This window comes from Sorex araneus, chromosome 9 (genome assembly GCF_027595985.1).
Source record: "Sorex araneus isolate mSorAra2 chromosome 9, mSorAra2.pri, whole genome shotgun sequence".
Classification (NCBI taxonomy): domain Eukaryota; kingdom Metazoa; phylum Chordata; class Mammalia; order Eulipotyphla; family Soricidae; genus Sorex; species Sorex araneus.
The window spans coordinates 37178099-37204381 of NC_073310.1; the positions used below are offsets into that span (position 1 = coordinate 37178099).

Here is a 26283-nt window from a genome sequence, read left to right on the forward strand (position 1 = left end):
ATAACTTAACTGTGAACTGTGAACTTATATCTACCCTTTGTCACAGATAAAAATATCTGTAAATATGTTACAAGGTATACAGGGTTTCTCACAGATAAGAACATACCCTGAAAAATTATGGTAAATCCTTGGAGCCACAAGGCATTTATTTAGGCACAGGCACAGACATACCAATCAAATATTTCCTTAGCCAGGCCAGGTTGCCCATTAACAGCTTCAACAGATATGGTGAGAAACATAAAATGAAAACTACATAGTTTGAGTCTGAAATATGATTTATCCCTCTATTCCTGGTTTATCCCTCTATTCCTAACTCTTGTAATCTCTAATTTTAAAAAAGGAAGTAAGTAAACTGATTAGTATTTACTTATCAGCAATTTTTCCTAAAGTACACCTATACGTAGGTATTGTTATCCTGAGGTTCTGATATTATCTAAAATCAGAAAGCTATGTCACAATACTCCAAAAGCCATAGGAGAGGTTATACGGGCTTCCCTCATGAAATTGCTACAAATTATTGCCTAGTCATCTAGAAATGCTATAAAAATAGTAGAGATATTTATTTGAGAAGCTCATTGCTTTAATTTTATGCAGCTCATTGTTTTAATTTTATTTTTGAATTTCAAAATTGTTTTACTGTAAATATAGCTCATTTAATAAAATTTTAGCCAGCATTACTCTCATGGACCTAATAAAAACTTTTCTCATTTAAAATATTGATTTCAGTTTGTGCTTTTCATTTAAACTAGCTAATTCTGTTGGCTAATTTGCCTAGCACAATAGTTTATCAAATCGACTAAATTTGTGATATGTTAAGAGTATATCTATCTATATACATAAATTATATGCATATATATGATCTTACCTAATAGAATAATCATGATAAAACTTCATTAAATAAAATTTATCTCAAGGGTAATCATATTTCTTTACAGGATGTATTAATTTGATGTGTAAACTTGGCTAAACTATGGTAAACAAACTCTTCTAAATCAAATACCAGTCTACTTGTTTCTGTAAATGAACATTTTTAGATGTGATTAACAAACATCTAAATAAAAAATACTAGGCAAAGTAGATAACCTTCATAAAGTGGGTGTATCCCACCTTAACAGTAGAGACCTTAAAGAGACTGATTGGCAGCGTAGGAAGGAATTCTGCAATTCAGATTCAAGATTACAACATCTGGGAAAACAGGATGGTCACAGCTAAAAGAATGAAACTAGATCACTATCTCACACCATGGAAAAAATGATTTGAAAGTAAAAAATTGGACATGAACTGAACCTATAAAATACATATAAAATATAGGTTATAAAAATCTTTATTGGTTTGTTGGTTTAACCACACACCACCATATGTATATATATATATATATATATATATATATATACATATATATGTAATATTGGTCCGGTTTCTCTGGAAATGAACAACACAAAGGGAGAAGAGAAAAAAATTGAGGCCATAAAACCTAGACAATATTTATGAAATATTATTCTATGTTCACTCATGATTGTAAGTCTTTGTTCTGGAACTGAAGGTACAGAAGTTTATGGCATTCTATTTTAGATACATTTTAATGTGGAAACCTAAGAATTTACTATATTCAAACTTTTAAGCTTCTTATTTCTCCCATGACAGATTTCTGCTTTTTTCCTTTTTCATATATTTCAAATAAACTCTACTTAAAAGGAAAGATGCTGAACTGCTCCCATTAATTTGGGTACTGGGACCTGTGAACAGTACAATGAATATAAGATTTCCTGCCTAGAAGGAAAAATTCAAAGGTGCAAGGCTTTGAATTCAACCTTGCACCTCCCCACACACCTAGTGCAATATTAGAGATACAACTATTTCTGATTCCTCAACACTGCCACAAGTTTGCAATCTCTGACATATCAGAGTCAAGAATGAATGAACACAATTAAAACACGAAAGCTTATAACTATCTTACAGTGATTCAATAAAGTTAAAAAAAACTCTAGAAATCAGCATAAAAAAATATCACTGGCAAGCTACACAAATAACTGTGAGACCACTACAACCAGGTATCTGATCTCCAATGAGTGCTGCAACTAAAACGGATGCAAGCACTATGACCAATTATGTGGAACCCATTCAACACACAGGAAAGGCAAATGAAGGAATGAAATAATAAACTGATATTAAGTAAGATTGTATGTAGACTAGTTAACAAAAAATTCAGAAATTAAAAGTGGAATTAAAGTAGACTGAGTAGACTTTTAAGTTAACTTATTTTATGCTTGAAAATGAAAATTAAGCTAATAATTTGTTTCTTGAGATGACAGTTATGAAGTGCTGTAAGTGTATTCACTAAACAGTTGGGAGATTACAGCTGGTAAGACTCTTACCTAGCAAGCAGCTGACCTGGGTTCAATCCCCAGCACCCCAGGTAGTTCATCAAGCTTTTCTAGGAGTGAGCCCTGAATACCACAGGGTGTGGTCTCCCTCCAGCCAAAAATGTGTGGTCTCCCCTGACCCCACCTCTGACCCCACCCCTCCAAAAAAAGTATTACGTTAGAGGAAAGAAATTACTCACCATTTATGAGTCTCTGTCAGTGAGTTCTCTTCGGTCTCCTGGTCAATTTTAGCTAAAATTTCAAGAAAAGATATAAACTAAATGAATAAAGTACACTTTCCCAAAATATAATTAAGACAATGTTAGATATAATTAATCATCATTAATTATAATTAATAATACTGCATCTGTATTCTAACAATGCCTTTATTTTTTAATCTAAAAATCATCATCATCATCATCATCATCATCATCATCATCCCGTTGATCGTCGAATTTCTCGCGTGGACTCAGTAACATCTCCATTTGTCCAAGCCCTGAGATTTTAGAAGCCTCTCTTTTTGAGTCGCACCCTGGTGCTCAGGGTTATTCGTGGCTCTGCACTCAGGAATTACTCCTGGCGGTGCTCGGGGGACTATATGGGATGCTGGGAATTAAACCCACGTCAGTCATGTGCAAGGCAAATGCTGTACCCAGTGTACTATAGCTCCAGCCCCTATCAATTTTTGTCTAAAACTAAAAACATGAAATTTTTATCACTATTTTCAAATAACATAGGAACTCTAACATATGAATATGGTAATGAACTCCAGGAATATGTGTATTCGATTACACACACATAGATATTCGATAGAGAAGAGTCAAGATTACTTTCTCTATGTAATAGTCTTCAATATTTTAGTTCAAAATATAGTTGTAATACACTGAACTGAATTCATGTGTCACTAATGGATTGTGATGCTCTTTTCAAAAAATCACTTATAGGAGAAAAATTTACATCAATTTTAAACTGGGTTTAGTGAAAGTTGGCTTCATTCTTCTTCATGCTCATGGCTGTTGGAGAACTAGAAGACGATATGGGGTAGAGAAAAATATTGAACTTCTTCAGAAAATAAAATGCATACTCACTTGGGACCTGTTGGTGTCTCTATCATAATTTGAAACACAAGGATACAGCTAGGACTAATTAACATTTTAAAACTTCGAGACAGTATTTATTTGAAGACTTGTACAGTATCTGCAAAGATGTATTTTAGTGTCATGCTGTCGCTCTTCCATACTGTCAGAGTTGAACAGAGATTATGTGAGTTGACAGCAGAGGATTTTTCCCTTACCCATTTGGCAGTTTGTATTATTTACAAAAAAATTACAGGTAAATAATTAACTATATTTAAAAAATAAACAAATGTTACATGATTTTACTTTGGCTCTACCAAGAACACATTCTCTAAAAGGCTCTGTTATGTGCTGTCTAGCTTAAAAATCGTGTGTACTTCCAAAAGCCATTCTAGAACCACATAAAGTTTGTTCAGGGGATAATAATAAAATGCTAAATGCAAACCATATTCAGAAAGGAAATTCTTCAGATTGTTCTAACATTTCTTCTTTTTTCTTTTGAAAAGGGGATTCTCTCCCCTACCCATCAAATAGATTAGGACTAAAATTTGAAGCCCCCCAACCCACTGGCAGTTACCCCAGATCATAGAGTATATGAGAATCTCCAAGTGGGACCCCAAACCCTCCAAAAAGAAAAAGAATAAAATTTGTGGAAAGTTTTGAGGCAATTTTAATAAATAACCAAGTAAGTTATTTGTAAAATATAAAACATACTAGAATGAGATGTCAGTGACCTATAATTTATTCTTGATTCTGTCACTAAAAATGGCTACATAATATTAGGCAAATAGACTAATCTATTAACATATACAAAATAATAAGCACGGTGTGCCCAATAATTAGCAATGATTACTGTAAGAGTTCTTTTGAAAATGTTGGACACCTCAAACTCTTGAAATTCTTAAAGCAATACAACACATAATTAAGTTTAAATACATAGGTCAACTATTTTATGCAAATAAAGAAGTCACATACACTCAGCTTTAAAAAAATGCATAAACCCTGAAACTGTGGTGAATAGAATTAAGTGAATTTCAGTTATTCAAATCAGCTTTTGCTTCATCACATGACAAATTTGACTGAAACATTACTCCAATGTGATCAAAGTTTCACTAAAAGAACCAAAGAAAACAGACTTTTTTCTTAAACTTATCAGCTATATTACAATCACAAAACCAAATTGGAATAGCTGATAATATTGAACAATGCTTTAGTACTATTACATGACTTTGAAGCTTAATAGATTTATTTACATTTTAATCAGTTTTGATAGACACATAAAAGAAGGATCAAAGAAAGTACATTAAATACAATTTCAATTACTAATGTAAAGTTAATAATTCAATGACCTGAAAAAATTTTCTTCACTTAGCAATCTTATAAATAGCTTTCTGAAAAGTCGGGGTGCAATTCACTTACTTTTTTGTGACAATAATACACCATTTTGAAATATTATACCTGCATAAATGTACAACTGATATGCCATACCCCCCTTGTTTCTTTGTTTAGGAAGGGCTTGGGGCTATGACCTGCAAAGCTCAGGTCTGGATCTGTGCTCAGGATCACTTCTAGAGAGACTTGGAGAAATACATGGAAAACCGGGGGTTGTACATCGGTCTTCCAAATGTAAGACGATTGCTCTACCCACTTTAGTTTGTCTCTAGATCACAAATGACATACTTTTAAGCACATTTATTATATTAACTTTGCAAAAAATATAGAATTTTATTTATTTAATGAGAATGGAATCTGTGAACTAAAACAATAGTGAAAATTAAGATATTTTCTGGAATAAATTAGAATTAAATCTATCATTGATTTTTAGATTAAATTAATACTGCAAGCAAATTATATAAAGTGTGACAACATTCTTAATAAGATATAACTTTAAGTTTGAGTAAAAGTTTTAACAAGCTGTGTTTCATCTATGTTTCATATACAGCTTTTCAAATATAGTTTCTCTGAAGTGACACAGAAAAGATTTTTTTCCAAAAAATATGTAAATATATTATTGTCAATTTTTTTTGCCTTATATGGATTTTTAAAATATGTTGCTTTTGAAAGTGTAAATTATTTTGAGTTAATTTCTAATAGCAAGGAAGACTTAAGGACTAGCAAAAACACTACTTTTTAATAATAGTTATCTAGATATTCACACCCAGCTATCAATAACTACATGGCTGCTAATAAAAGAACAAAATAGGACCCACAGAGATATAGCATAGTGGGTAAAGTGCTTGTGTGCAGACAACTCAGGTTTGATCCCAGACACCATATTTGGTAACCAGAGCACTGTCAGAAGTGATCCCTGAGCACAGAACCAGGAGTAATCCTTGAGTTCATATGGGTCCCCTACCACAAAAAAGCACAAAATAGATAATAAATCTGTGTTACTTTGACCTTCAGTTATCAAGTCAGCTGAGGCCCCTTGTATGACAGCTTCCCATCCAGAAACTTTAGTTACCTTTCAGAGAGTCACATGCATGGCTTCTAATGGACACTGCTTCCCAAGAGACTACATATCTTTAAAATAAATATGTCCCACACCTCATATGAAAAAGGAGTTGGCAAGGTATTACCACTCTGAATTTCATCTTAATAAAGCACTCCCAGGCAAGCATTTAGGGTTAGTACATGAGAATTATACCTAGCAGATATGAATATAAATTATATTGGTAAATGTTAGATTTTTATATGTTAGATTTCAATATGATAACCACTTTAATAACTTTTTTCATCACTTAAACTAATTTCTTTTTCATGGAGTCATCTGAATTTTAATTAGCAAATGTATAAACTGTCTGCCACATAGTTGTGTTTCCTGTCTTCTTTCTCGATATCATCATTCTACAGCACAGGATGGAGATTACCCTGAAAAAGCCTCCCAGTGTAAGTCCATCGAATATCTACTTAATTATTGTATAGCTAGAATATATATTCAGAAGGTAACTTACTGATAAATAAGTGTGCCTCTTTATAACAATATAAAGATGTATCACCAAGTATTATAGCAGATACAAAAAGAACAACCAAGAAATAATTCTAAGATATATTTACTATCTGTTTATTTTTTCTTTACAATGGAGGAAAAAGCAATGTTTCTAAATAAGCAGAAGTTGTTTCTTAGCATTCCCCATCCCTCCCACTTTAGTTTGGTATTCTGCTTTGTTTTTTGTTGTTGCCATTGTTGTCATCATCATTGTTGTTGTTTGGGGCCACTACTGGCAGTGCTTAGGGCTGAATCCTGGCTGTATTCTCAAGGATAAGTTCTGAGTTCTGGGGTGGGAGAGGGAACTTTTGGAGCCTCACACTCTGCAGATCCAATGGCAAATCAAATGCCCTATCCACTCGCTATCCCATCACTGAAGCCTACCCCGGCTTTAGACTTTTTAAAGGCATAGAAGTAATAAAACTAATTTAAGGGAGAAGATAGCACTTTTTGTGAATCTTTTTTGGAGAACATGGTAAAATATAAAAGATTCAAGTATTTTTGAAAGTCTGCAATTCTTTTCTTATGAACAACTCTTGCTCACACACATTATGGTAACCACACATTCCTTGCTCTCTATGAGATTCACTGCCAAGAAGTTTCCTGAGGTAATATATATTGAAAGCAGAAATGGAAGTAGAAAACAATGAAAATCAAGATGGCGAAATAAAGCAGCCAACTCAGTTCTCTACTGATAGTACAGAAAAGGAAAAGATAATACAGTTTTGAAAAGAAGACAAAGCAAAAATCTATTTATGCTGACAAATATTCCCAGGGAAGACAGCTTCGTTTAATAGTTTCAAAATCCAAAACTGAGCAAATAAATTATCCTTATAGAAGGTATGTAAACTGTAGTGCAGCAGGGCTTAACTAGGCTTTAAATATAATCCAACTATTGCAACTGTCATAGGGATGGTGTTTCCTTTGCCATTCAAATTACAGAGCTATGATTTGAAGCATAGAAAACCTGTAGTAGTAACCATATAATAAAAGAAACACTGAGTGTTTTATATTACTGGTATCTAGGGTTATTGCCTCATGTATTTATTTTAGAACAAATTTATTTTAAAAATAACTTTGTGGTGCAAATCTTTCACACAGACAAATTGCATGAAAGGTTTTGTGTCACTAAACATGCAACCTGTTAAAAAACATGTTTTTAATGATTCTGTTTCAGTACTTTGGTATTAAATGATGTCTTCTAGAAGAGTACTGTTTCCACCCTAAAAACCTCAGCTCCGTAAATATTTTCTAGTCACTGTTATCCTACTAAGTTACTATTTCGACCCAGTGATTTGTGTCTGTAGTTGCTTGTCTGGCTCCAGACTCTTTTGCAATATTAAATATTTCTCCTGAACATACTCCAAAGGACTGTGAGTAAGCAGAGGCACGGAATGAACGCCCTTTCTGATCTTGAACTTTCATGAGGGGAATACCACATATTCCCAGGTAATTAGAGACAGAGTTGCATTTGAGTAGTATCAGATGGAAAGCAGCTTAGAACCCTTTCATCTTCTTGTCTAGGCTCTAAATCTTTTTGCATTTTTCCTTTTATTTAAAGTGTTAACTACTTTTTGTTTATAATTAGCTATGAATGTGCATTTCAATTGCTTTTAAGTGTACCCAGTATGGGTTATTTTTTGGACAGATGCTGTGCCTTTCTCCTGAGTCACTTAAAGTTGTCATTTCATTGCAGATATATTGCTTTGGCTTTCAGATTTCTGAGACACTCTCCTGTTTGACACTCAACTCAAAGTCAAGAAAATTGAGACAGTTTATATAAGTCAGATAGGAAACAAACATCAAAATTACTTCCTTTCAAGGGCAAATGAAATAAATATAAGGCTCAATATATTTCTTCCTTGATTCTGTAAATATTCTTAGAACAATAAGTGCTGTGGAATGTTTGTGGGAGAAAGAAAAGCAACATTTTTGGATTATAAAATTATAATTTAGATGTTGAATAATTGGTCACTTTATTTAATATTGAAAGCGTAAAGCATAGATCATTTGTGTCCTTAGAAATAAAGGTACATATAAATATACCATAAGTGCTTGATATAAAAAAAGTTTAAGAATTGTGCACACAATAGTAAATGATGCATATGTCAAATATATGATATATGTGGCTTCAGGCCAAACCCCGAATACAAGAAAGTCATGTGCTGTAATCACCCGGCTTGATGTATTTATTGAAGTGGTCCTCAGTGAAATTCCTTTCTAAATCTTCAGTTTTTCAAAGTGAAAAAGACATGGAAAAACGTCATGCACATGCATGAGTTTTGAATTTTGTAGTAGATACAGTGCAAAGAGAAGCAATTTTCAATGAAAAAACTATTGCATTGCCTACTTTGTCTACCAAATAACACATAAAACCTATTTATCACTCTATTCATGTGCTACATTAATTTGACATATAAATAAAGACATTCCCAGGGAAAATTAATGTCCTTTTACTTTAAAAATCACAGCTACCTTACCAAAGATGAAAATTCAAGCATAACTTTTTGGTTATTTCCAAAATAAAATTAAATTTTAAAAAAGAAATCTCTCTCCAACTCAGAGAAGGGATCACCAAGTACAATGCGGTCAGAGGCCATGTGGGGGAAGGGTGATGTGGGCTGAATGTGGGCTAGAGAGTGAACACAGTGGCCACTCAACACCTTTATTGCGAACCACAACACCTAATTAGAGAGAGAGAACAAAAGGGTATACCCTGCCACAGTGGTGGGGCAGGGTGTGGGAAGATGGGATTGGGGAGGGTAGGAGAGATGCTGGGTTTACTGGTGGTGGAGAATGGGCACTGGTGAAGGGATGGGTTCTCGAACTTTGTATGAGAGAAACAAGAGCACAAAGATATGTAAATCTGTAACTGTACCCTCACGGTGATTCACTAATTAAAAATAAATAAAGAAAAAATAGAAAAAAATAAAATTAAAATATTAAAAAAAAATAAAATGGCATGTTCTAACTTTCCACAGTGAGGCAGAATTTTGCACCTTCAATAAAGAAATAGATAATGAAAAAAAAATCTCTCTCTCTACCTTTAACTAAAAATATCCAAGTACCTATTTTAAATGAAATACTAACTAGTAACTTATGAAATCAAAATTTTAAAACATAAAATTGACATAAAACTTTGAAATCTAAAAACTGTTCCTGCTGTGTTTTCCTCCTAAATTTACTTGCAAAAACAATGCTTTAATTATAGCATGAAGGCTTTGACATTACAATCCTCAGACCAAAAGCAACATAATTTAATATTGCAGTATTTCAATTAAACATGGTTTGAATTCATTGTTTGGCTCTCATGCAGGTAAAAGTGATACAGAATCACCTTAAGAAAAGTTAGATAAGGAGAGATATAAATAATCATATTCAACATTGTAGAAATATTGAAATAGGATTGGTAATATAGATATTACTATTTTAGTAATTTATATATTTATAATAATAAAACATAATGAGAAAGGCACTATATTTTTACAAGGAGAAAATGACTTTTCCAAGGAAGTAACAATATTAAGGGAAAAAAATCAAATTTGCAAAGTCTAAAATAATTAACAAATCTTATTATCAAATCAATCATTAGCATTTTCAAATAATGCATTTGTCATTTGAGTGAGAAGTCCATAAGGAAAGGGAAAAAAAAATCTCAGTGTGAACACTAAGATGAAACTATCACTAAATCACTGTCATCATGTTGTTTGTCGATTTACTCGAGTGAGCACCAGTAACATCTCTATTACACTCAGTCCTGAGATTCTAGCAGCCTCTCCTTACCCATCTTTCCCAAGATGAAACTAAATTGTTAAAAAAGAATTACTCAAGTAAAAAAGAAACAGAGAAATGTCAAATATTTAATTTATCCCTGGGATGCAAGGATGGTTTAATATTAGCAAGTCAATTAATATAATTCATTATATCAATAAGAAAAAAGATAAATCCCGTATGATAATATAAATAGATGTAGAGAAAGCATCTTTGACAAGATCCAGCACCTGTTTATGATGAAAACTCTCAGCAAAATGGGAATTGAAGGAACTTTCCTCAATATATTCAAAGCCATCTACCACAAACCCATGACAAGCATTATTCTCAGTGGGGAAAACTAAAAGCCTTATCTCTAAGATCAGAGACAAGGATGCCCACTCTTGCCACTGGAAGTACTTGCCATAGCAATTAGGGAAAAAATATATTAAGGGCTTCCAAATAGAGACGTTTTCACTATTTTGAGATAACATGATACTATACCTAGAGAACCCTAAAGTCTCTACCAAGAAGCTCCTAGAAACAATAGATTTGTAGAGTAATGTGGCAGGTTACAAAATTAATGCCAAAAATTCCATGATTTTCCTAGATGCAAATAATGAAAGAGAGGAATGTGATATGAAAAAAAAAATCCCCCGGACACACAAAAGAACCTCAGATCCGAGCAACTTGTGGCAGAGATGGCCCTGGACTTTGCAATAGGCCATTTCCACTGGGCAGTTCAAGATGGGGACAGGTGCTGTTCCTCTGCTCGCCCTCTAGGAACTCTGGCAGTCACCATTTTCTAGAAGCCAGCCATAAGCTCCAGGTAAGCGCCACCGCGTGACGGTGGCACCAAATGCCAGGCCTCACAGGACAGGGAAGGAGCGGGCACTCCTCCTTCCCACCACCCTTATGGGACTCTGAGATGAAGCCACAACTGACCACCATCTACTTAAGCAACCACATGGCCAGGATCCAGAGACACAAAAATGAACCTCGGACCCAAGCAACTTGCTGCAGTGACCTCTTCAGACACTAATTATTAAAATTTTAGAATTTCTAGACTGTGTGGCTGCTCTTGCAGCCATGTAACATTATATTGCATCCATAACTAACAATACAAAACACATTGTCTAGTATAGCCTTTCGGTACATGTCAGTGGTGGTGGGTCTGGTCTTGAAATATTGAAGGTAACTAACGTAGACAAAGAGAGTATTGTGCAAATTGTCTGCCACATAGGCAGGGGGAGGTGTGGAATGGGGGTGGGATATAGGAGATTTTGGTGGTGGAAAATGTGCACTGATGAAGGGATGGGTGTTTGATGATTGTATGATTGAAACTCAAACATGAAAGCTTTGTTACTGTACCTTATGGTGAATCAATTAAAAAAAAAAATTCCCGTTCATAATCATGCCTCAGAAAATCAAGTATCTCAGAATCAGCTTAACTAAGGAGGTAAAAGACCTGTACAAAAAAGAAAACTACAAAATGTTGTTTTATGAAATAAAAGAACAAAAGAAAATGGAGAAACATTCCCTGCTATTGGATTGGAAGAATTAACATTGTCAAAAAGACAATACTCCCCAAAGCATTATACAGATTCAGTCTGGTCCCTATGAGAATATCCATGATATTTTTTGAAGAAATTTATCAAACAGTCCTAAAATTCATATGGAACAATAAGATCCCACAAATAGTTAAAGCAATTCTTGGAAAAAAGATGTGAGGCATCACCTTCTCCAACCTCTAACTGTAAAGCAGTAGTAATTAAAACAGTATGGTAGTGGAATACAAACCCATAGACCAATGGGAAAGGACTGAATATCCTGACACACACTCTCAAATATATGATCATTTAATGTATACGTAGAGAGGGAAACAATATGATAATATAAAAATAAGAATACTAATTTAGAAAAAAAATATAAGCACTCCATATTCATGGAGCAATTTTACAATAGCTAACTCATGAAAACAGCTGAAATTGATTGAATTTAGAAATTGTATATATCCACAGTGGGATACTATTCATGAAAGTTATTCTAAATGTTATCTAGCCATTTTTGAAAATTTGGATGAACTAGAAGGAATTATGCAAAGTGAAACAGAAGGAAAAGGATTAAAAACAAATTATTTCATTCAGGTGCAATATAAAAACATATAGCAAATAACATAAGTTTTTTTATTTTTAAGCAGCAAAGCAAACCCCTAGATTCTGAAAGCTGAACTTAAATCACAGAGGATATAGGAGTAAGAGCAAATCCGGAGGTGTTTCAACAGGTGGGGGAGGGGTATCTCTTACTTGGTAGTTGGAGTAGTGTTATAATAATATATTTTAATGTATACATCAACCTTTGCTCATTAAATATATGCATTTTTCCAAACCAAAGTTAACACAATATTTAAAAAATAATTTCAGGTGAAATATAAGTTTCCACTATGTTACTATTGAATATGAACTCATGAATAATCATATTAAAACCTGAACTTTCCTTCCACATTTTTGACAGAATAGATCTACGTATATTTTTCTAAAGTAGTTACTGTCATCATTATCTGTTTCTTAACCAATGTTGATTGTAAGACTCATTAGAACACATACATTTTCTAACTCACTGCTATCACTCAGTAATAATTTATGACAGATAGAAGGCATTCAAAATAAACTGCAATAAGCATAAAATCACAGAACATTTTAACAGGACCTGAAAAAAAAAGTAATTAAAAATGCTAGCAGAAGAGCCATGATAAGACTTCTATAATTTGAATCTTCTAATTTAATGACAAAAATTAAGCATATCATACATATAAGAATATATAGGTTGTTATCCTCTCAACATTTATGGTTTATTTAATGTAGTGAAGAATAATTACTAATGTCTGAGTTTTATAATAAGAGGATTAAAATATCACATTGGAGGGCTGTATTAATAGAGATATTCATTTTCTATGACTGTGAAAGCCTATCTTTCTACCACTTGTATTACTACACAAATCTGAAAAAGTCTCCACCCACTTTTTTAAAACACTATTTTGGGGGACCTTGGGGGCCCACACTTGGCAATGCTCAGATCTTATTTCTGACTCTGAGCTCAGAAGTCACTCCTCAGCAGGGCTTGGGCAATCATATGTAGTGATGGAGATCGAACCCACGTTGGCCACATCCAACTACTTTTTAAATCATTGTATATTATTAGAAGATAGAATAGTAGGTAAAGCTCTTGACTTGCATACAGCTAACCTGAGTTTGATCAACAGTCTGCAATATGGTCCCCGAAGCAATGCCTGGTATGATCCTTGAGCACTGCTGGGTGTCACCCCAAACAAACTGAAATAATATATTATTTATAAAGATATTAGATATAGCTATAGATAAAGATATTAGATATAGATATGTATGATGTATAGGTACATTTACTAAGTTTCACCTTGGTTACAAAATTTTGAGTTTGCTATCCTTTAAAAAGTGATATAGATATAGTTATAAAGAAATTATCAATGCCTAGTGGCGTATTCATATGCCAAATACAGTAACAATGATGAGTCTCATTCCCCTGACACTGAAGAGTCTCTAATGCGGAACCAGTGGGGGAGATGAGAAAAAAAAGGCTGCTAAAATCTCAGGGCTAGGATGAATGGAGATGTTACTGGGCCTGCACGAGCAAACTGTTGATCAAATTGGGATGACAAATTGGGATGACAGTGACAGTGACAGTGATAGTCTACAAAATTCAAATCATGTAACTAAATCACATATGAAGTGAACAGCAGTGACTAACTCTTATATTGTATATATAGAATTAAAAAGAATTGAGTTAATAATGAGTTAATAATGCTGTTCTTTACTTAAGCAAAATATAATTCATAATTTACCTAAATAGCTTTCTAAAATATCCTGGATCCCCACACCCAAGTAAACAAAAAGTAAGTCCATTTTTACTTATAACTAAGAGAGACCCAGACTTATTCTAAAATATTACTGCAGGACTATGCTTTCAGCCAAAACTATTTAGGAAACAGTGAATAGATTTTCCATTCAAATCATGAGGAACTGAGAATATGTAAATTACAATCACTTTGAATTATGAATCTGACCAAAGTTTGGTCCAATCTTCGTGATTCCCTTAAACGATCAAAAATTATATTTCGCATCTTAAAAAATAGCTCTACTTAACAGATAATCAAATTCCAGTGTGACTCATTCATTATAAATCATCACTAATGACACTTGAACAACTTATAAAAGCCATAGCCTAATGAACAGAAGATGGAGCCAGTCTTCAGAACGCTGTTTGGCCTCACTCTTGTACCATGTCAGCCTCTAGGAGAATTCCTGAAAACAGCAAAACTTTCCAGAGCATGGCGTGACACAAATCTGATTTTCTGAAGAGATGCAACATTCCAGAGTTTAAATGTTTTGAGTAGTAAATGCTTTGATAAAACTGTAAGTTTCAGTGTTTTTAAACTGAAATGTGATTGAAATGCTGTTTTTCTCTTTAAAACATAATTTTTAAAGGTCAAGACTGTGGCACAGTAGTAAAATGTAAGGGGCCCTTAGTTTAATCCCAGGTACAAAGAAAATGTTTAATAACTTCTGAATTTTTCCATCCTTGCTTATCTCATACAGGGAGATTAAGTAAGATATTTATAAAATGTAAGCTACCTCAGGAAAAAGTTGCTAACATCTAATGTATTTATATATTGTATAAGAAATAGCATATAGAGGACGGAGTTGGCTCAAAGTTGGCTTTGCATGTAGAAGCCCTGCAAATCACATGAAGATTTGCATATGTTCCCTAACTAGTACCTTAGAATCCCTAAGCACTACCAGTAAAATTGCTCTGGTCACCAAACTAGGTGTAGTCCCTAGGAAGTCTCAGGCTTGATCCAAAATGACCCCTCAAATGTATTTCAAAAAATAATTACAGAGAGGAGATAGTGTAGCTAATATGGCATTTACTTCACATGTGGTTAACCCCATTTCAATTCTGGGCACCGCATATGCTGCCCCAAGCACTGCCAGAAGTAACCCCTGAGTGCAGAGCCAAGAGTAAGCCGTGAGCCAAAAGATAAATAAATAAATAAATAAATAAATAAATAATAAAAATAAAATTTCATATATACACATACTAAGGATCTGAATAATAAAAGCTATAGTCTAAGTCATAAGAACGATTAAACATTCAAGAATATCTATTATATTTACCATCAAGAAAGAAACAATAATAATGAGACCCATATACAACATATTTATAAATTCTTATTCTTTCACAAGTGTAATTCACAAGACAATGTTTTTTCTGTGATGACACAATAATTTCTTTAAACCAATGCATATATTTATTTTTAAAAACTTTCTGAAACACAATATATTTCTATAGAATTTACCTTGAGTTATAAATTGTTCCATGTTTTCTTTGAAAGGCTGAATATATTCTTGCGAGGATACTTGGTACACTTTTCCTGCTTCAACCTCACAGGCTGTAATTAGAGAGCCACTGTTTAGAATGCCACACTATTAATGAAGCAATGCAACGATTATAAAATAACATTTGCCACTGTTAGAAAGGCTGGTTAACTGTGCTAATTGATGCATGGTATACATCTATTTTGGATACATTCATAGATTGGCATACAGTCTTCAATCAGAGTATCATTTTAAAGGGCAATACTGTTTTCCTTATGATCTATAGCTTATCTGGTCATTCAATACTATGTGAACTTCAATAAACTACTTCGATTCTAGGCCTCCTTGTCATCTGTGGAATGGACATTTACTGTCCAACTGAAATGCCACTTTCAGAAAAAAAATCAGTTAACAGATATAAGGTTATTTGAATAATGCCTGGCACACAGTAAAGCATTATGTAAGTATGCAAAGCAGACACAAAAGGAACAAAAATGCTTTTGTTTGTATTAATATTAAGAATTCAGTTTATGATTCAGTAAAACATGATTATTAAAATTTATTACCAGTTAAGTCAAAATAAAATACTTAAAACTGGTGAAATCATATGTCCTGCATTTTATTTTTCTCATTGTATACTGTTACTTAAAATACACTGGTGGTGAGATTTGTGCTGGAACACTATATCTAAAACTCAATGAGTAAATCCATGTAAATAATGGTACTTTAATAATATAAAAATTAATAAAAAGAAATAAAAATTATTGGGTAAAAATGAAAAACATATATTCTGACAAATTTTTGAAGAGTTTTGTAACAGTTGGTCTATGATATGCTTTCTTAACTGACTAAATCCTTTAAGGAACCTAATATATTTATCTAACTTCTACAAGTTTCTAGTGTTAAGATGGTTATAGTATAAAATCAGAAAAACAAAAATTCTAATATTCCTTATACCAGACTCAACTTTTTGAAAATCTGTTCAGGTGAAAGACTATATTATCTTTTTGTGACTATATTATCTTTTTAGACTATTCAGATTTTACTTTTCTCATTAGGGTTGAAAAATGATTCGTTAGAAACCATCTGACTTAATGAAAGGCAAGTTCCCTGAGGAAAAGGTTTTTATCATGAGGGTTTTATTATATTCTCAGCAACAGTTACCAAGTTGAAATCACTCAAGTATTGTCATATAAAGGAGATTCAATAAGAATTATAAATTGCTAATACAACTTTAGGAACCTCTCCACTTGTTTTCATTGATGTTGTTTATTTGGAGGCCACATCTGGCAGCACTCAGAGCTTAGTCCTAGATCTTGACTCTGGGATTTCTCCTAGTCGGCTTGGGGTACTATAAAGGGTGCTGGAAATGGAAATCTGGGTCTGCTATGTGCAAGGGAAAAGCCGTTCCCGATGTATTATCACGTTGGCCTCTTCTACGTGATGTTGCAAACAAATAAATAACTGATATGACAAGACACGCTGATAATTATTTTATATTTTAAAATATGGAAAATGCTAATCAACATCCATATTATTTTAAAATGTTGATATTATAAAACTATTAAAATGCTATTATATATCTAAAAAACTAAGAAATACAGAATTTATAGATATATAGTGTACCATTTATTAAATATAGATCAAAGGAAACTGACTGCAATGTCTTTCCCTCTTTTTTAACCATGTTTCTGACAAATAGGTCTCTATTTTTCTAAATATCACCTATGATAGAGTTCTTACTGACTCCGGAGGCTAGTTATTTAACTGGAGAAATCTCTAAAACAATAAACATTCCCTTTATTTGGGACCAAACATCTCTCAACTCTGTTGGGTTAGCTTGCTTTATTTGTAAAATCATTACTGAGAAAGACAACATTCCTTTGATCCTGAGGGCATTAAAAAACACTATGATATTTATGATCATAGACTGTTCTAAGCAAATAATACTTGGTTTACAAAAACATTAGGAATAGCTACCACTTCCAGTGACTCCAATTCATCCATCTATCTACCTATCACTTCCAGAGATTTTCCACCCACTTGACTAATAATCATGGTAAAAGTAGAGAGAGATTTTATTAAAGTATCTGTCAGATGAGGAAGTCAGTTCCAAAGATGCTTGCAAATTAGTTCAAATAAAAGGCTTTCCCAGAGTATGAGTGAACTAGAACTGAAATCCTGTGAGTTGGATTCCAAATACTAGAACGTTATTTCTACTTCAGTAGTTAGTCCATCCAATAAAATTTTTTACTTGTATCAGAAAGTTAAGAATACAAACAGAAATAACAAAAATTGGACTTCCTTTCTCTAAATAATTAAGCCTAGAAAAACAAATTAGATATGAGACATGATCATAAATAACTTTAGTACAGTTTGGTGCTTGATGTTGCTTTTTACCTCTTCAAATTACAATCTGTTAATTCAGGTAGTCTTTCTATTTCATGTTGTCTCTAATGTCACGCAAGCATACTAATCTACTGCAAGGTGAGTATTTGTTTTTTTGAGTTGTAAAACAGAACATGTGAAAGTATGTAGAAACAGTCCTTGGTACACAGAAAATAATAAATAAAATGATTTTTTTAAATGCACTGTAGCACTGTGGTCTAGTTGTTCATTGATTTGCTCGAGCGGGCACCAGGAACATCTCCATTGTGAGACTTGTTGTTACTGTTTTTGGCATATCAAATATGCCACGGGTAGCTTGCCAGGTTCTGCTGTGCAGGCGAGATATTCTCAGGAGCTTGCTGGGCTCTCATATTAAAATAATAAAATAATATAATAATAAAATAATAAAAAATGGAGTGATAGTACAGTGGGTAGGGCATTTGCTTTGCATGCGGCTGACCCAGGTTTGATTCCTCCGTCCATCTCGAAGAGGGTAATGAGAGTATTCCGCCCGCAAGGCAGAGTCTGGCAAGCTACCTGTGGCATATTCGATATGCCAAAAACAGTAACAAGTCTCACAATGGAGACATTACTGGTGCAAACCCATATATCCTAAGCACTTCACTGTAATATGTATGAGATTTATACATTATTTGAGAGCAGCTATTTTGTACACGTTATTTTTGAATTGTTTTATTGCTTTTATAAAAAGGACAATAATAAAATTATAAAAATGTCAAATTCTAATTACATATATTTATGTAGAATGCTTATACATTCTTTTAGATTTAATAATACATATGCAACTATTCAGTATAATAAGGAACAAGAAAATTACTTTATAAGATTGAGTCTTGTTATTTTGTTTTTAAAAACTTTGCATTTGGCCTGAGAGAAAGTACAGAGGGCAAAGAGATTGGTAGCCTTGAAGCTGACCTGGTTTTGATCCCCAGTATCATAAAAAGACCCTGAAAACATAGCCATAGCCAGGAGTAAGCTTTGGACTCCATTAGGTGCAACCCCCAATTATTTTTTTACTATTATTTTGTTTTGGGGCAATATCAGCAGTGCTATGACTTACTCCTGGCAGAACTCAGATGACTAAATGCAGTGCTAGAGATGGAACCAGCGTGAGCTGCAACATAAAATGAATAACTTTTCCTTTGTACTTTCTCTCTGTCCCCCCACTCTTCTGTTAACTTTAATATGTCATGGTGCATAACATATCATTCTTGTTATTACTTATCATTTTTAGAAGTTGTATGTGACTATGTAAAATTTTTGTTTGTTTTTAAGTTACACTGAGCAATGTTGAGGGATTACCCCTGGCTTGCTGTCAGAAATTACACTGGCAATTTTCAAGGAACCATTTGTGCAAGGCAAGCACCCTACCCATTGTACTGTCTATCTGGCCCCCAACTATATAAAATTTTTACAGTATCAAATATTGAATTCTTACAAACTTGAATCTTACAAGCTTATATAATTCAGAAACATTATTTAAAGCAAAGCGGTTTTTCTAGTTCTCTTAAATATGAGTTTAAGAAGTATTTTTGAGTTTTATTGTTGCTGTTGTTTTAATGAGACTATTCCTTGCTTCCTGGTGTAGACCTGCTTTGCTATAAACTTCTGTCTTTGTACTGCTTTTGCTGCATCTTTTAACTTCTGGTAGTTTACATGACTTCAATTTCATTTCTCATCAGATATATAAATATTTCTCTTTTGATTGTATTATTGACCAATTATTGTTCAGCAGTATGCTTCTTATACTTAACTATTTATATATCCAAATATTAGACATTTTCTACCCTTTTTTCTATTGATGTTTAGTGTTACAACCCTAAAATCAGAACAAAATGCATGACTGATAATGCAATCTTCATGAGTTCACCATCCTTCTTTTCTGCCCCAACTGTGACCTATTTGTGAGAATTTTCCATATGGTCTTGAGAAGATGATTTTCTAGGAACTTTGGTAAGCACTTTAGGTAAATTTTGTATGATAGGGTATTCATATATAGTTATTAAAGCAATCTGATTTAATATTTTTGTTTGTTTTTTGCTTTTTGGGTCACACCCGGCAATGCACAGGGGCTATTCCTGGCTCTGCACACAGGAATTACTCCTGGCAGTGCTTGGGGAACCATATGGGATGCTGGGAATTGAACCTGGGTCAGTCGGGTGCAAGGCAAATGCCCTACCTTCTGTACTATCGCTCCCACTCCGAGGTTTAATATTCTTTAACAGCTATTAAATCCTTATTCATTTTGTTGTCTTGTGGAAATGTCCGTTGATTTGAGACAATGAAGTTCCCTATTACTATTTTTTGCCGCCAAATCTCTATAAATGTTAACAGATACTTTATATAGTATACATCATTTGTTGCACATATATTGAGTATTATATTTTCATGATAGATTGATACTTTCATATTTAAAATCAGCCTTTACTCTTGTTAGATATTTTTTTTAATGTGGAAGTTTTTTAAGAAGTATTATTATTATGGAGTGCTCAGTGAGACTGAAGCAATACTTGGGGGGAAAAAACTGTAAGACCTATTAAACCTAGGGCTTTACTTGCAAGTGTAGGGCATTTCCTCTAACACTGAGTCAAGTCTTTGTACCCGTAGAAGTCTTATTTTGTCTGTTCTTGTTTTGTCCAGTTTATTCTTTGCTGGTAGGATTTGTTTCAACCTTCTTTGTTTAAAGCATGTTTATTTTTGGAACTCAAAACTGTATCCTGGAAATGCATAAAATTTGGATTAACTTTGGGAAGAAGCTCCAAGGAGTGTTCTTGAAGCCTAGGGGCCATGTCAGTGATATTAAGAAACTAGGCCCAATAATACAGTGCCTGGATCCGGTAATAGAGTGCTGGTAAGGCCTTGTGGGCTGAGTCATTAAGGTAGATCTGGTGGTACTCAGGGTACTCCAAGGCATGCCTGATGGTAGTAAAGGGGGCATGCGGTGCTAAGGATAAAACCCAGGTCCCTGAGCATAAATAAAATGAACCCTAAGTACTGATTAATATTCTGGTTTCCAAGGATTTTTAATTTAATTGAATGATCACTCTGTCTTATAATTTGAGAATTCAGACTATCAAAATTTTAGGGGTATTATTCATATGTAGGTATCTATTGCCATTATGCTGTTTCCTCACTGTTCCTAGTTTGCCTCTATACATTTGTTCCCTTCTCTTGTATTTTTAAAGTACCTTTTGCATGCCAATTGCAATGTTTATCATTTTATTTGTTCCTTCTAATTACAAATATTTTTCCTAGCATGAGATTAACATGTAGAGAAAAGCAAATTGAGAGAAATTTATAGAGAAAATCATTATCAACTCATTGCAATGTTCCTCCTCTTTTATTTCTTTTTCTTTTATCTTTCCCCTCCCTCTCCCCATTGTATAAAAGTCCCTTTAGTATTTTTTTTCGCATTGGCAGTTTAGTGGAGATTATTTTTTACTATAAAGCTATAAAGCTCTTTACATCGTTCTCTTATGCCCTATAAAATTTCTACTGATGTATGTGCTGACAGCTTTATGAGAGTTCCTTTATAGATAATTCTTTGTTTTTGTTCAGCTATTCTTAGATGCCCTAACTTTAATTATTGTCATTTTAATAATTATGTATCCTGGTCTGCATCTCCGATTCTTGTGACTTTATTTTAAAATGCCTGATCTTCTTAGATGTCTGGTTTCTTCCTGTGAGTTTGAGGACATTTTCAGCTATAATTTATTCAGATACAAATTCTATTTCTTTCTCAGTCCTGAGTCCCGTGATGATAAAATTGTTCCTCTTTGTGTTATCATATATGCATCTTATGTTATATTCATTTATTAAAGCTTTTTTTTCTCTTTTTTTCTTATTGTCCTTTTTTTTTATATTTTACAACACTCTTACTCTCCAACTCACCGAGTGACTTATTTGCTGCATCAAGTGTACTGCTGAGTTCCTCTAAAGTTTTTTTAGTTCAACTACTATTTTGTTTAGCTCTATTATTTTTGCTTGGAACTTTCATTATTTCCTCTATCCTTATCATTCCACTTTTGCTTCTCCACCAGCCTTCTTCCAATGTAATTTGTACATATTTCTTCTGATTTCAGTGAGCATCATTTAGACTAAGACATCTTCTTTTTTAATTGTATTTATTGCCATTATGTTGTTTCCTCAGTGTTTCTACTTTTCTTAGTGTTTTCTAGTTCGCCTCTTTATTTTTCTTTCCTTTTAATTGAATTACAGTGAGATACACAATTACAAAGTTGTTCATGATTGGGTTTCAATCTAAACTAGGAATTCTCAAACATTTTCATCAACATGCCTTTTTTTCTTGAGAAATCCAAAATAAACAAGTTTGCCAGAGACACCTTGGATTCATTACATGTTCGATTTTCAATTCACTCTGGCCATTGCATATTTAAAAATCTTTTGCTGTTGCCTAGCTTTTCATATTCACCACATTTAATCACACAAACAAACACAGAGTTCTGACCTATAATTTAAAATGTTGGATTTAGGAGCCATAGAGATAGTAGAAAAACAGGGACTGCCTTGCATGTGACTGATCCAAGTTCAATCCCAGACACTCCCTATTGTCCGCCGAGCCCTGCCAGGAGTGATCTCTGAAGTTAAAGCCAGGAATAAACTGTGAGCACCACCAAGTGTGGCCCAAAAATAAAAACAAAATATCACTTGTATCACTTGTATAACTTGTCATTCCCTTGCTCATTATTTTGCTTGAGCAGGTGCCAGTAATGTGTACATTCATCCCTATCACATGCTAGTGTAGCCCAATGTCGTATGCTCACTCCAAGAACATGAAATGACTCAAACCTTTCATTCAGGGTCTTGACAAAGAAGTTTGGCCATCTCATAGGTGGGCAGCCAGGTATTCTTTAGACATCCTGTGGAGTCCAGTTGGTAACGACTCTAGTTCAGCGGTCATCTCCAAGTCGTATTCCATGTCCAGCCCATCTAATTTTTGATGTTTTGGCAAGGGAGACAGTGTCCCTGATTCTCAATTGTCTGTGGAGTATGGAACTCTGGATTCCTTCACTTACTTGGGTGAAACTCCAAGCATAGCTCTTTTGATTCTTCATTGGAAGACCCGAATGGTGTTCTTACCCTGTTTCGTAGGACCAAGGTTTCTGAGCTGTATGTTAGTACTGGAAGAATGGTGAAGGTGAAAAGATGTGCCTGGAGCCAGAGGTTCTTTGTCCTCTTAACAACTTCTTTGATGCTCTTGAAGGTGTTCCACGTCGTTCTCTTCCTCCTGTGCAGGTCAGGTGCCAGGTCGCTCGTTATGTTGAGTTCTTGACCCAGGTACACATAGCTGCAGCATTCAGAGATGTCCCTTCCACTGAGAGCAAATGGAACGTCAGGGAACAGTTCGTTTCTCATGAACATTGTCTTTGTGAGATTCAGCTGTAGTCTGACCTTTCCACATGCATGGTCCAAGTTGGCCAGCATTAGTGGCTCTTGGCTGATATTTGGTGTTATTAGAACGATGTCATCAGTGAAGAGGAGGTGGTGTAGTTGCCGACTGTCTATATTCACTCCCATTTTATCCCATTCCAGTCATTGCATGACGTTCTCAAGGGTGGCACTGAAGAGTTTCGGTGAAATGGTGTCACCCTGCCAAACCCCCTCTTTACACCAATGATCACTTCTTTGTAGAATGGTGAGATTCTGGTGGTGAATCTGTAATACAGCTCACTGAGGATCCTAATGTACTGAGTTTGAATGCCCTGTTTGGCTAGGGCTTCGATAACAACTTCATTCTCAACAGAATCAAAGGCCTTTCTTCTTTAAATCACTGAACATTAGACAGAGAATGTTAGAAAAAATATATAAAATTAAAATTGAAAGTTGGACTTAGACTGGTAATTTAAAATCTTCATTAGTGCCGGGAACCAATGCCTGGGAATGGCCAGAAATCAATACCTGGGAACAGCCAGAAACCTATGCCTGGGAACCAATATGTCATTACAAACTGACCTGTAATAGGAACAACCGCTTCTTGGGAAAGGTTGCAGAACAATGCCCAGGGAAACTGCCATCAGGACCCACATCCAGTTTCGTTAAACATTTGCATTCTTTGCTATTCTCCCATTCTGCCCACTTCCTCATATAATCAATTATAAAAGATTAGCTTAGGAGAAATAAAATTGGAGCTTGCTCCCATTCTTGTGTCTGCCTGTGTCTGCCTCTTTCTTGTGTCTGTCTCTTTTTCACTTGTGCACCCTCTCCCGGCTACCCACGTTGACCTGCGGGACGAGACACATTAGTTTTATTGTGATTTCAGTCCCAGTATTCCTATTTTGAACTACAATTTAGTGTAAATTCTCATTACTGCTCATTATATAATATATATTACATATATAAAGGATTTTTCCGTCACTCTCGGAGAACCCGGCAAGCTACTGAGAGTATCTCGCCCACACAGCAGAGCCTGGCAAGCTACCCGTGGCATACTCAATATGCCAAAAACAGTAACAAGTCTCACAACGGAGATTTACTGGTACCTGCTCGAGCAAATCGATGAACAACAGGATGGCAACATATATATATATATATATATATATATATATATGAATTATATATAATATATAAAAATATATAATATATCACTGTATTATTGTATCACTGTAATCCTGTTGTTCATCGATTTGCTTGAGCTGATGCCAGTAATGTCTTTATTTGTCCCTGTCATGTGCAAGTCTACCAAATGGCATTTGCTCACTCCAGGAACACAAAGGACACGTGTTGTTACTGTTTTTGGTATATCAAATATGTCACGGGTAGCTTGCCAGGCTCTGCCATGATATAATATATAAATACATAATTATATGTTATATAATGCATATTATATAATATATTATATTGCATTTAGTAAACTATGGATTGAACTTTCTTGACAGAAAAAAAATTTTTTTCAGTTATTTTCTGACTAAATTTAATGTCCATTCAATCCTCATGGAAAGAATAACAAGATAAGATAAAAAAAAAAGTAATAGAATTACACAGAACAAACACAATAAAGACTGTATATAATTAAAACAATGGTAGCACAGCAGGTATGGCCTTGCACGAGGCCGACTCGAGTTCAATTCCTCTGTCCTTCTCGGAGAGCCTGGAAAGCTATCGAGAATATCTCACCACATGGCAGAGCCTGGCAAGCTACCCGTGGCACATTCAATATGCCAAAAACAGTAACAAGTCTCACAATGGAGACGTTATTGGTGCCTGCTCGAGCAAATCGATGAACAATGGGGCGACACTGCTACAGTGCTACCATAGTACATTCTATATACTATATTATATATATATACATACATATGTGTATAAACATTATTACCTAATGATTATAAAATACAAGTAACTTTTAACAGAAGACTAATAGAAAAAGTTCAGGGAAAAATAGTGAAGCAAGGGTGGAGTATATTAACCACAATATTCTTATCTTATTCTGAAAGCTTTAGATTAGAAATATTGGGGCTGGAGCAATAGCACAGCAGGTAGGGAGTTTGCCTTGCATGCAGCCAACTTGGGTTCGAATCCCAGCATCCATTATGGTCCCTTGAGCACCGCCAGGAGTAATTCCTGAGTGCAGAGCCAGGACTAACCCCTGTGCATTGCTGGGTATGTAACCCCAAAAGAAAAAAAAAGATTAGAAATATTTACAATATTACAAAATGATATAAATTAATAAAATATAAAATTAAAGAATGACCACAAATTAATTAGAATATTTCCCATGCTGTCTAAAACATATTAGAGGATTTAGGGGAGAATCTTAGAATGTTTATTAAAACAACAAAAAGATAAAGATAAAAGTAAGTTAAATTTGTCCTATAATAAAAAAAAATCAAAGTCACAATAATATGTAATCGCTTCATAGTGAGAATGGCTTTGGAATGCTTACAAACATTAGAAACAACAAACATTGGTGAGATTTTGGAGAAAAATGAATTTACACCAGTGTACACTGCACTGTGGGAATGCAAATTGTAGAAAACAGCATATAAATTTCACTAAAAAGTAAAATAAATTGATGCCACATATATTTCTGAACAAGCCGAGCAGCCTACCTGCTATTTATCTCTCTGACTACATCTAACATGTATTTATTTACATAGACAATTTTCTGGGGCAATCCCAGGTACCTGAGCACTACCTCCAAGCACCACTAGGAGTGAACCCTGAGTGCAGAGCCAGTAGTAATCCCTGATTTCCAGTTGTGACCCCAAACACAAACAAAACAAACAGCAAAAGTCAAATCAAAATGAATTAAAGATTTTTGATATCAG

At 34.1% G+C, this 26283-nt stretch overlaps 1 protein-coding gene across 1 annotated transcript in view; it reads right to left on the bottom strand.

Annotated features, from left to right (window-relative positions):
* The window catches only part of FMN2 (formin 2), a 330212-nt gene that overhangs the window by 64724 nt on the left and 239205 nt on the right, over window positions 1–26283 (bottom strand). The window contains exons 14-15 of the mRNA XM_055146884.1: window positions 15571–15663; window positions 2564–2615 (exon numbers count right to left, since the gene is read on the bottom strand). Coding sequence (XP_055002859.1) covers window positions 2564–2615; window positions 15571–15663 — 145 coding nt within the window. The remainder of the gene's footprint in view (window positions 1–2563; window positions 2616–15570; window positions 15664–26283) is intronic.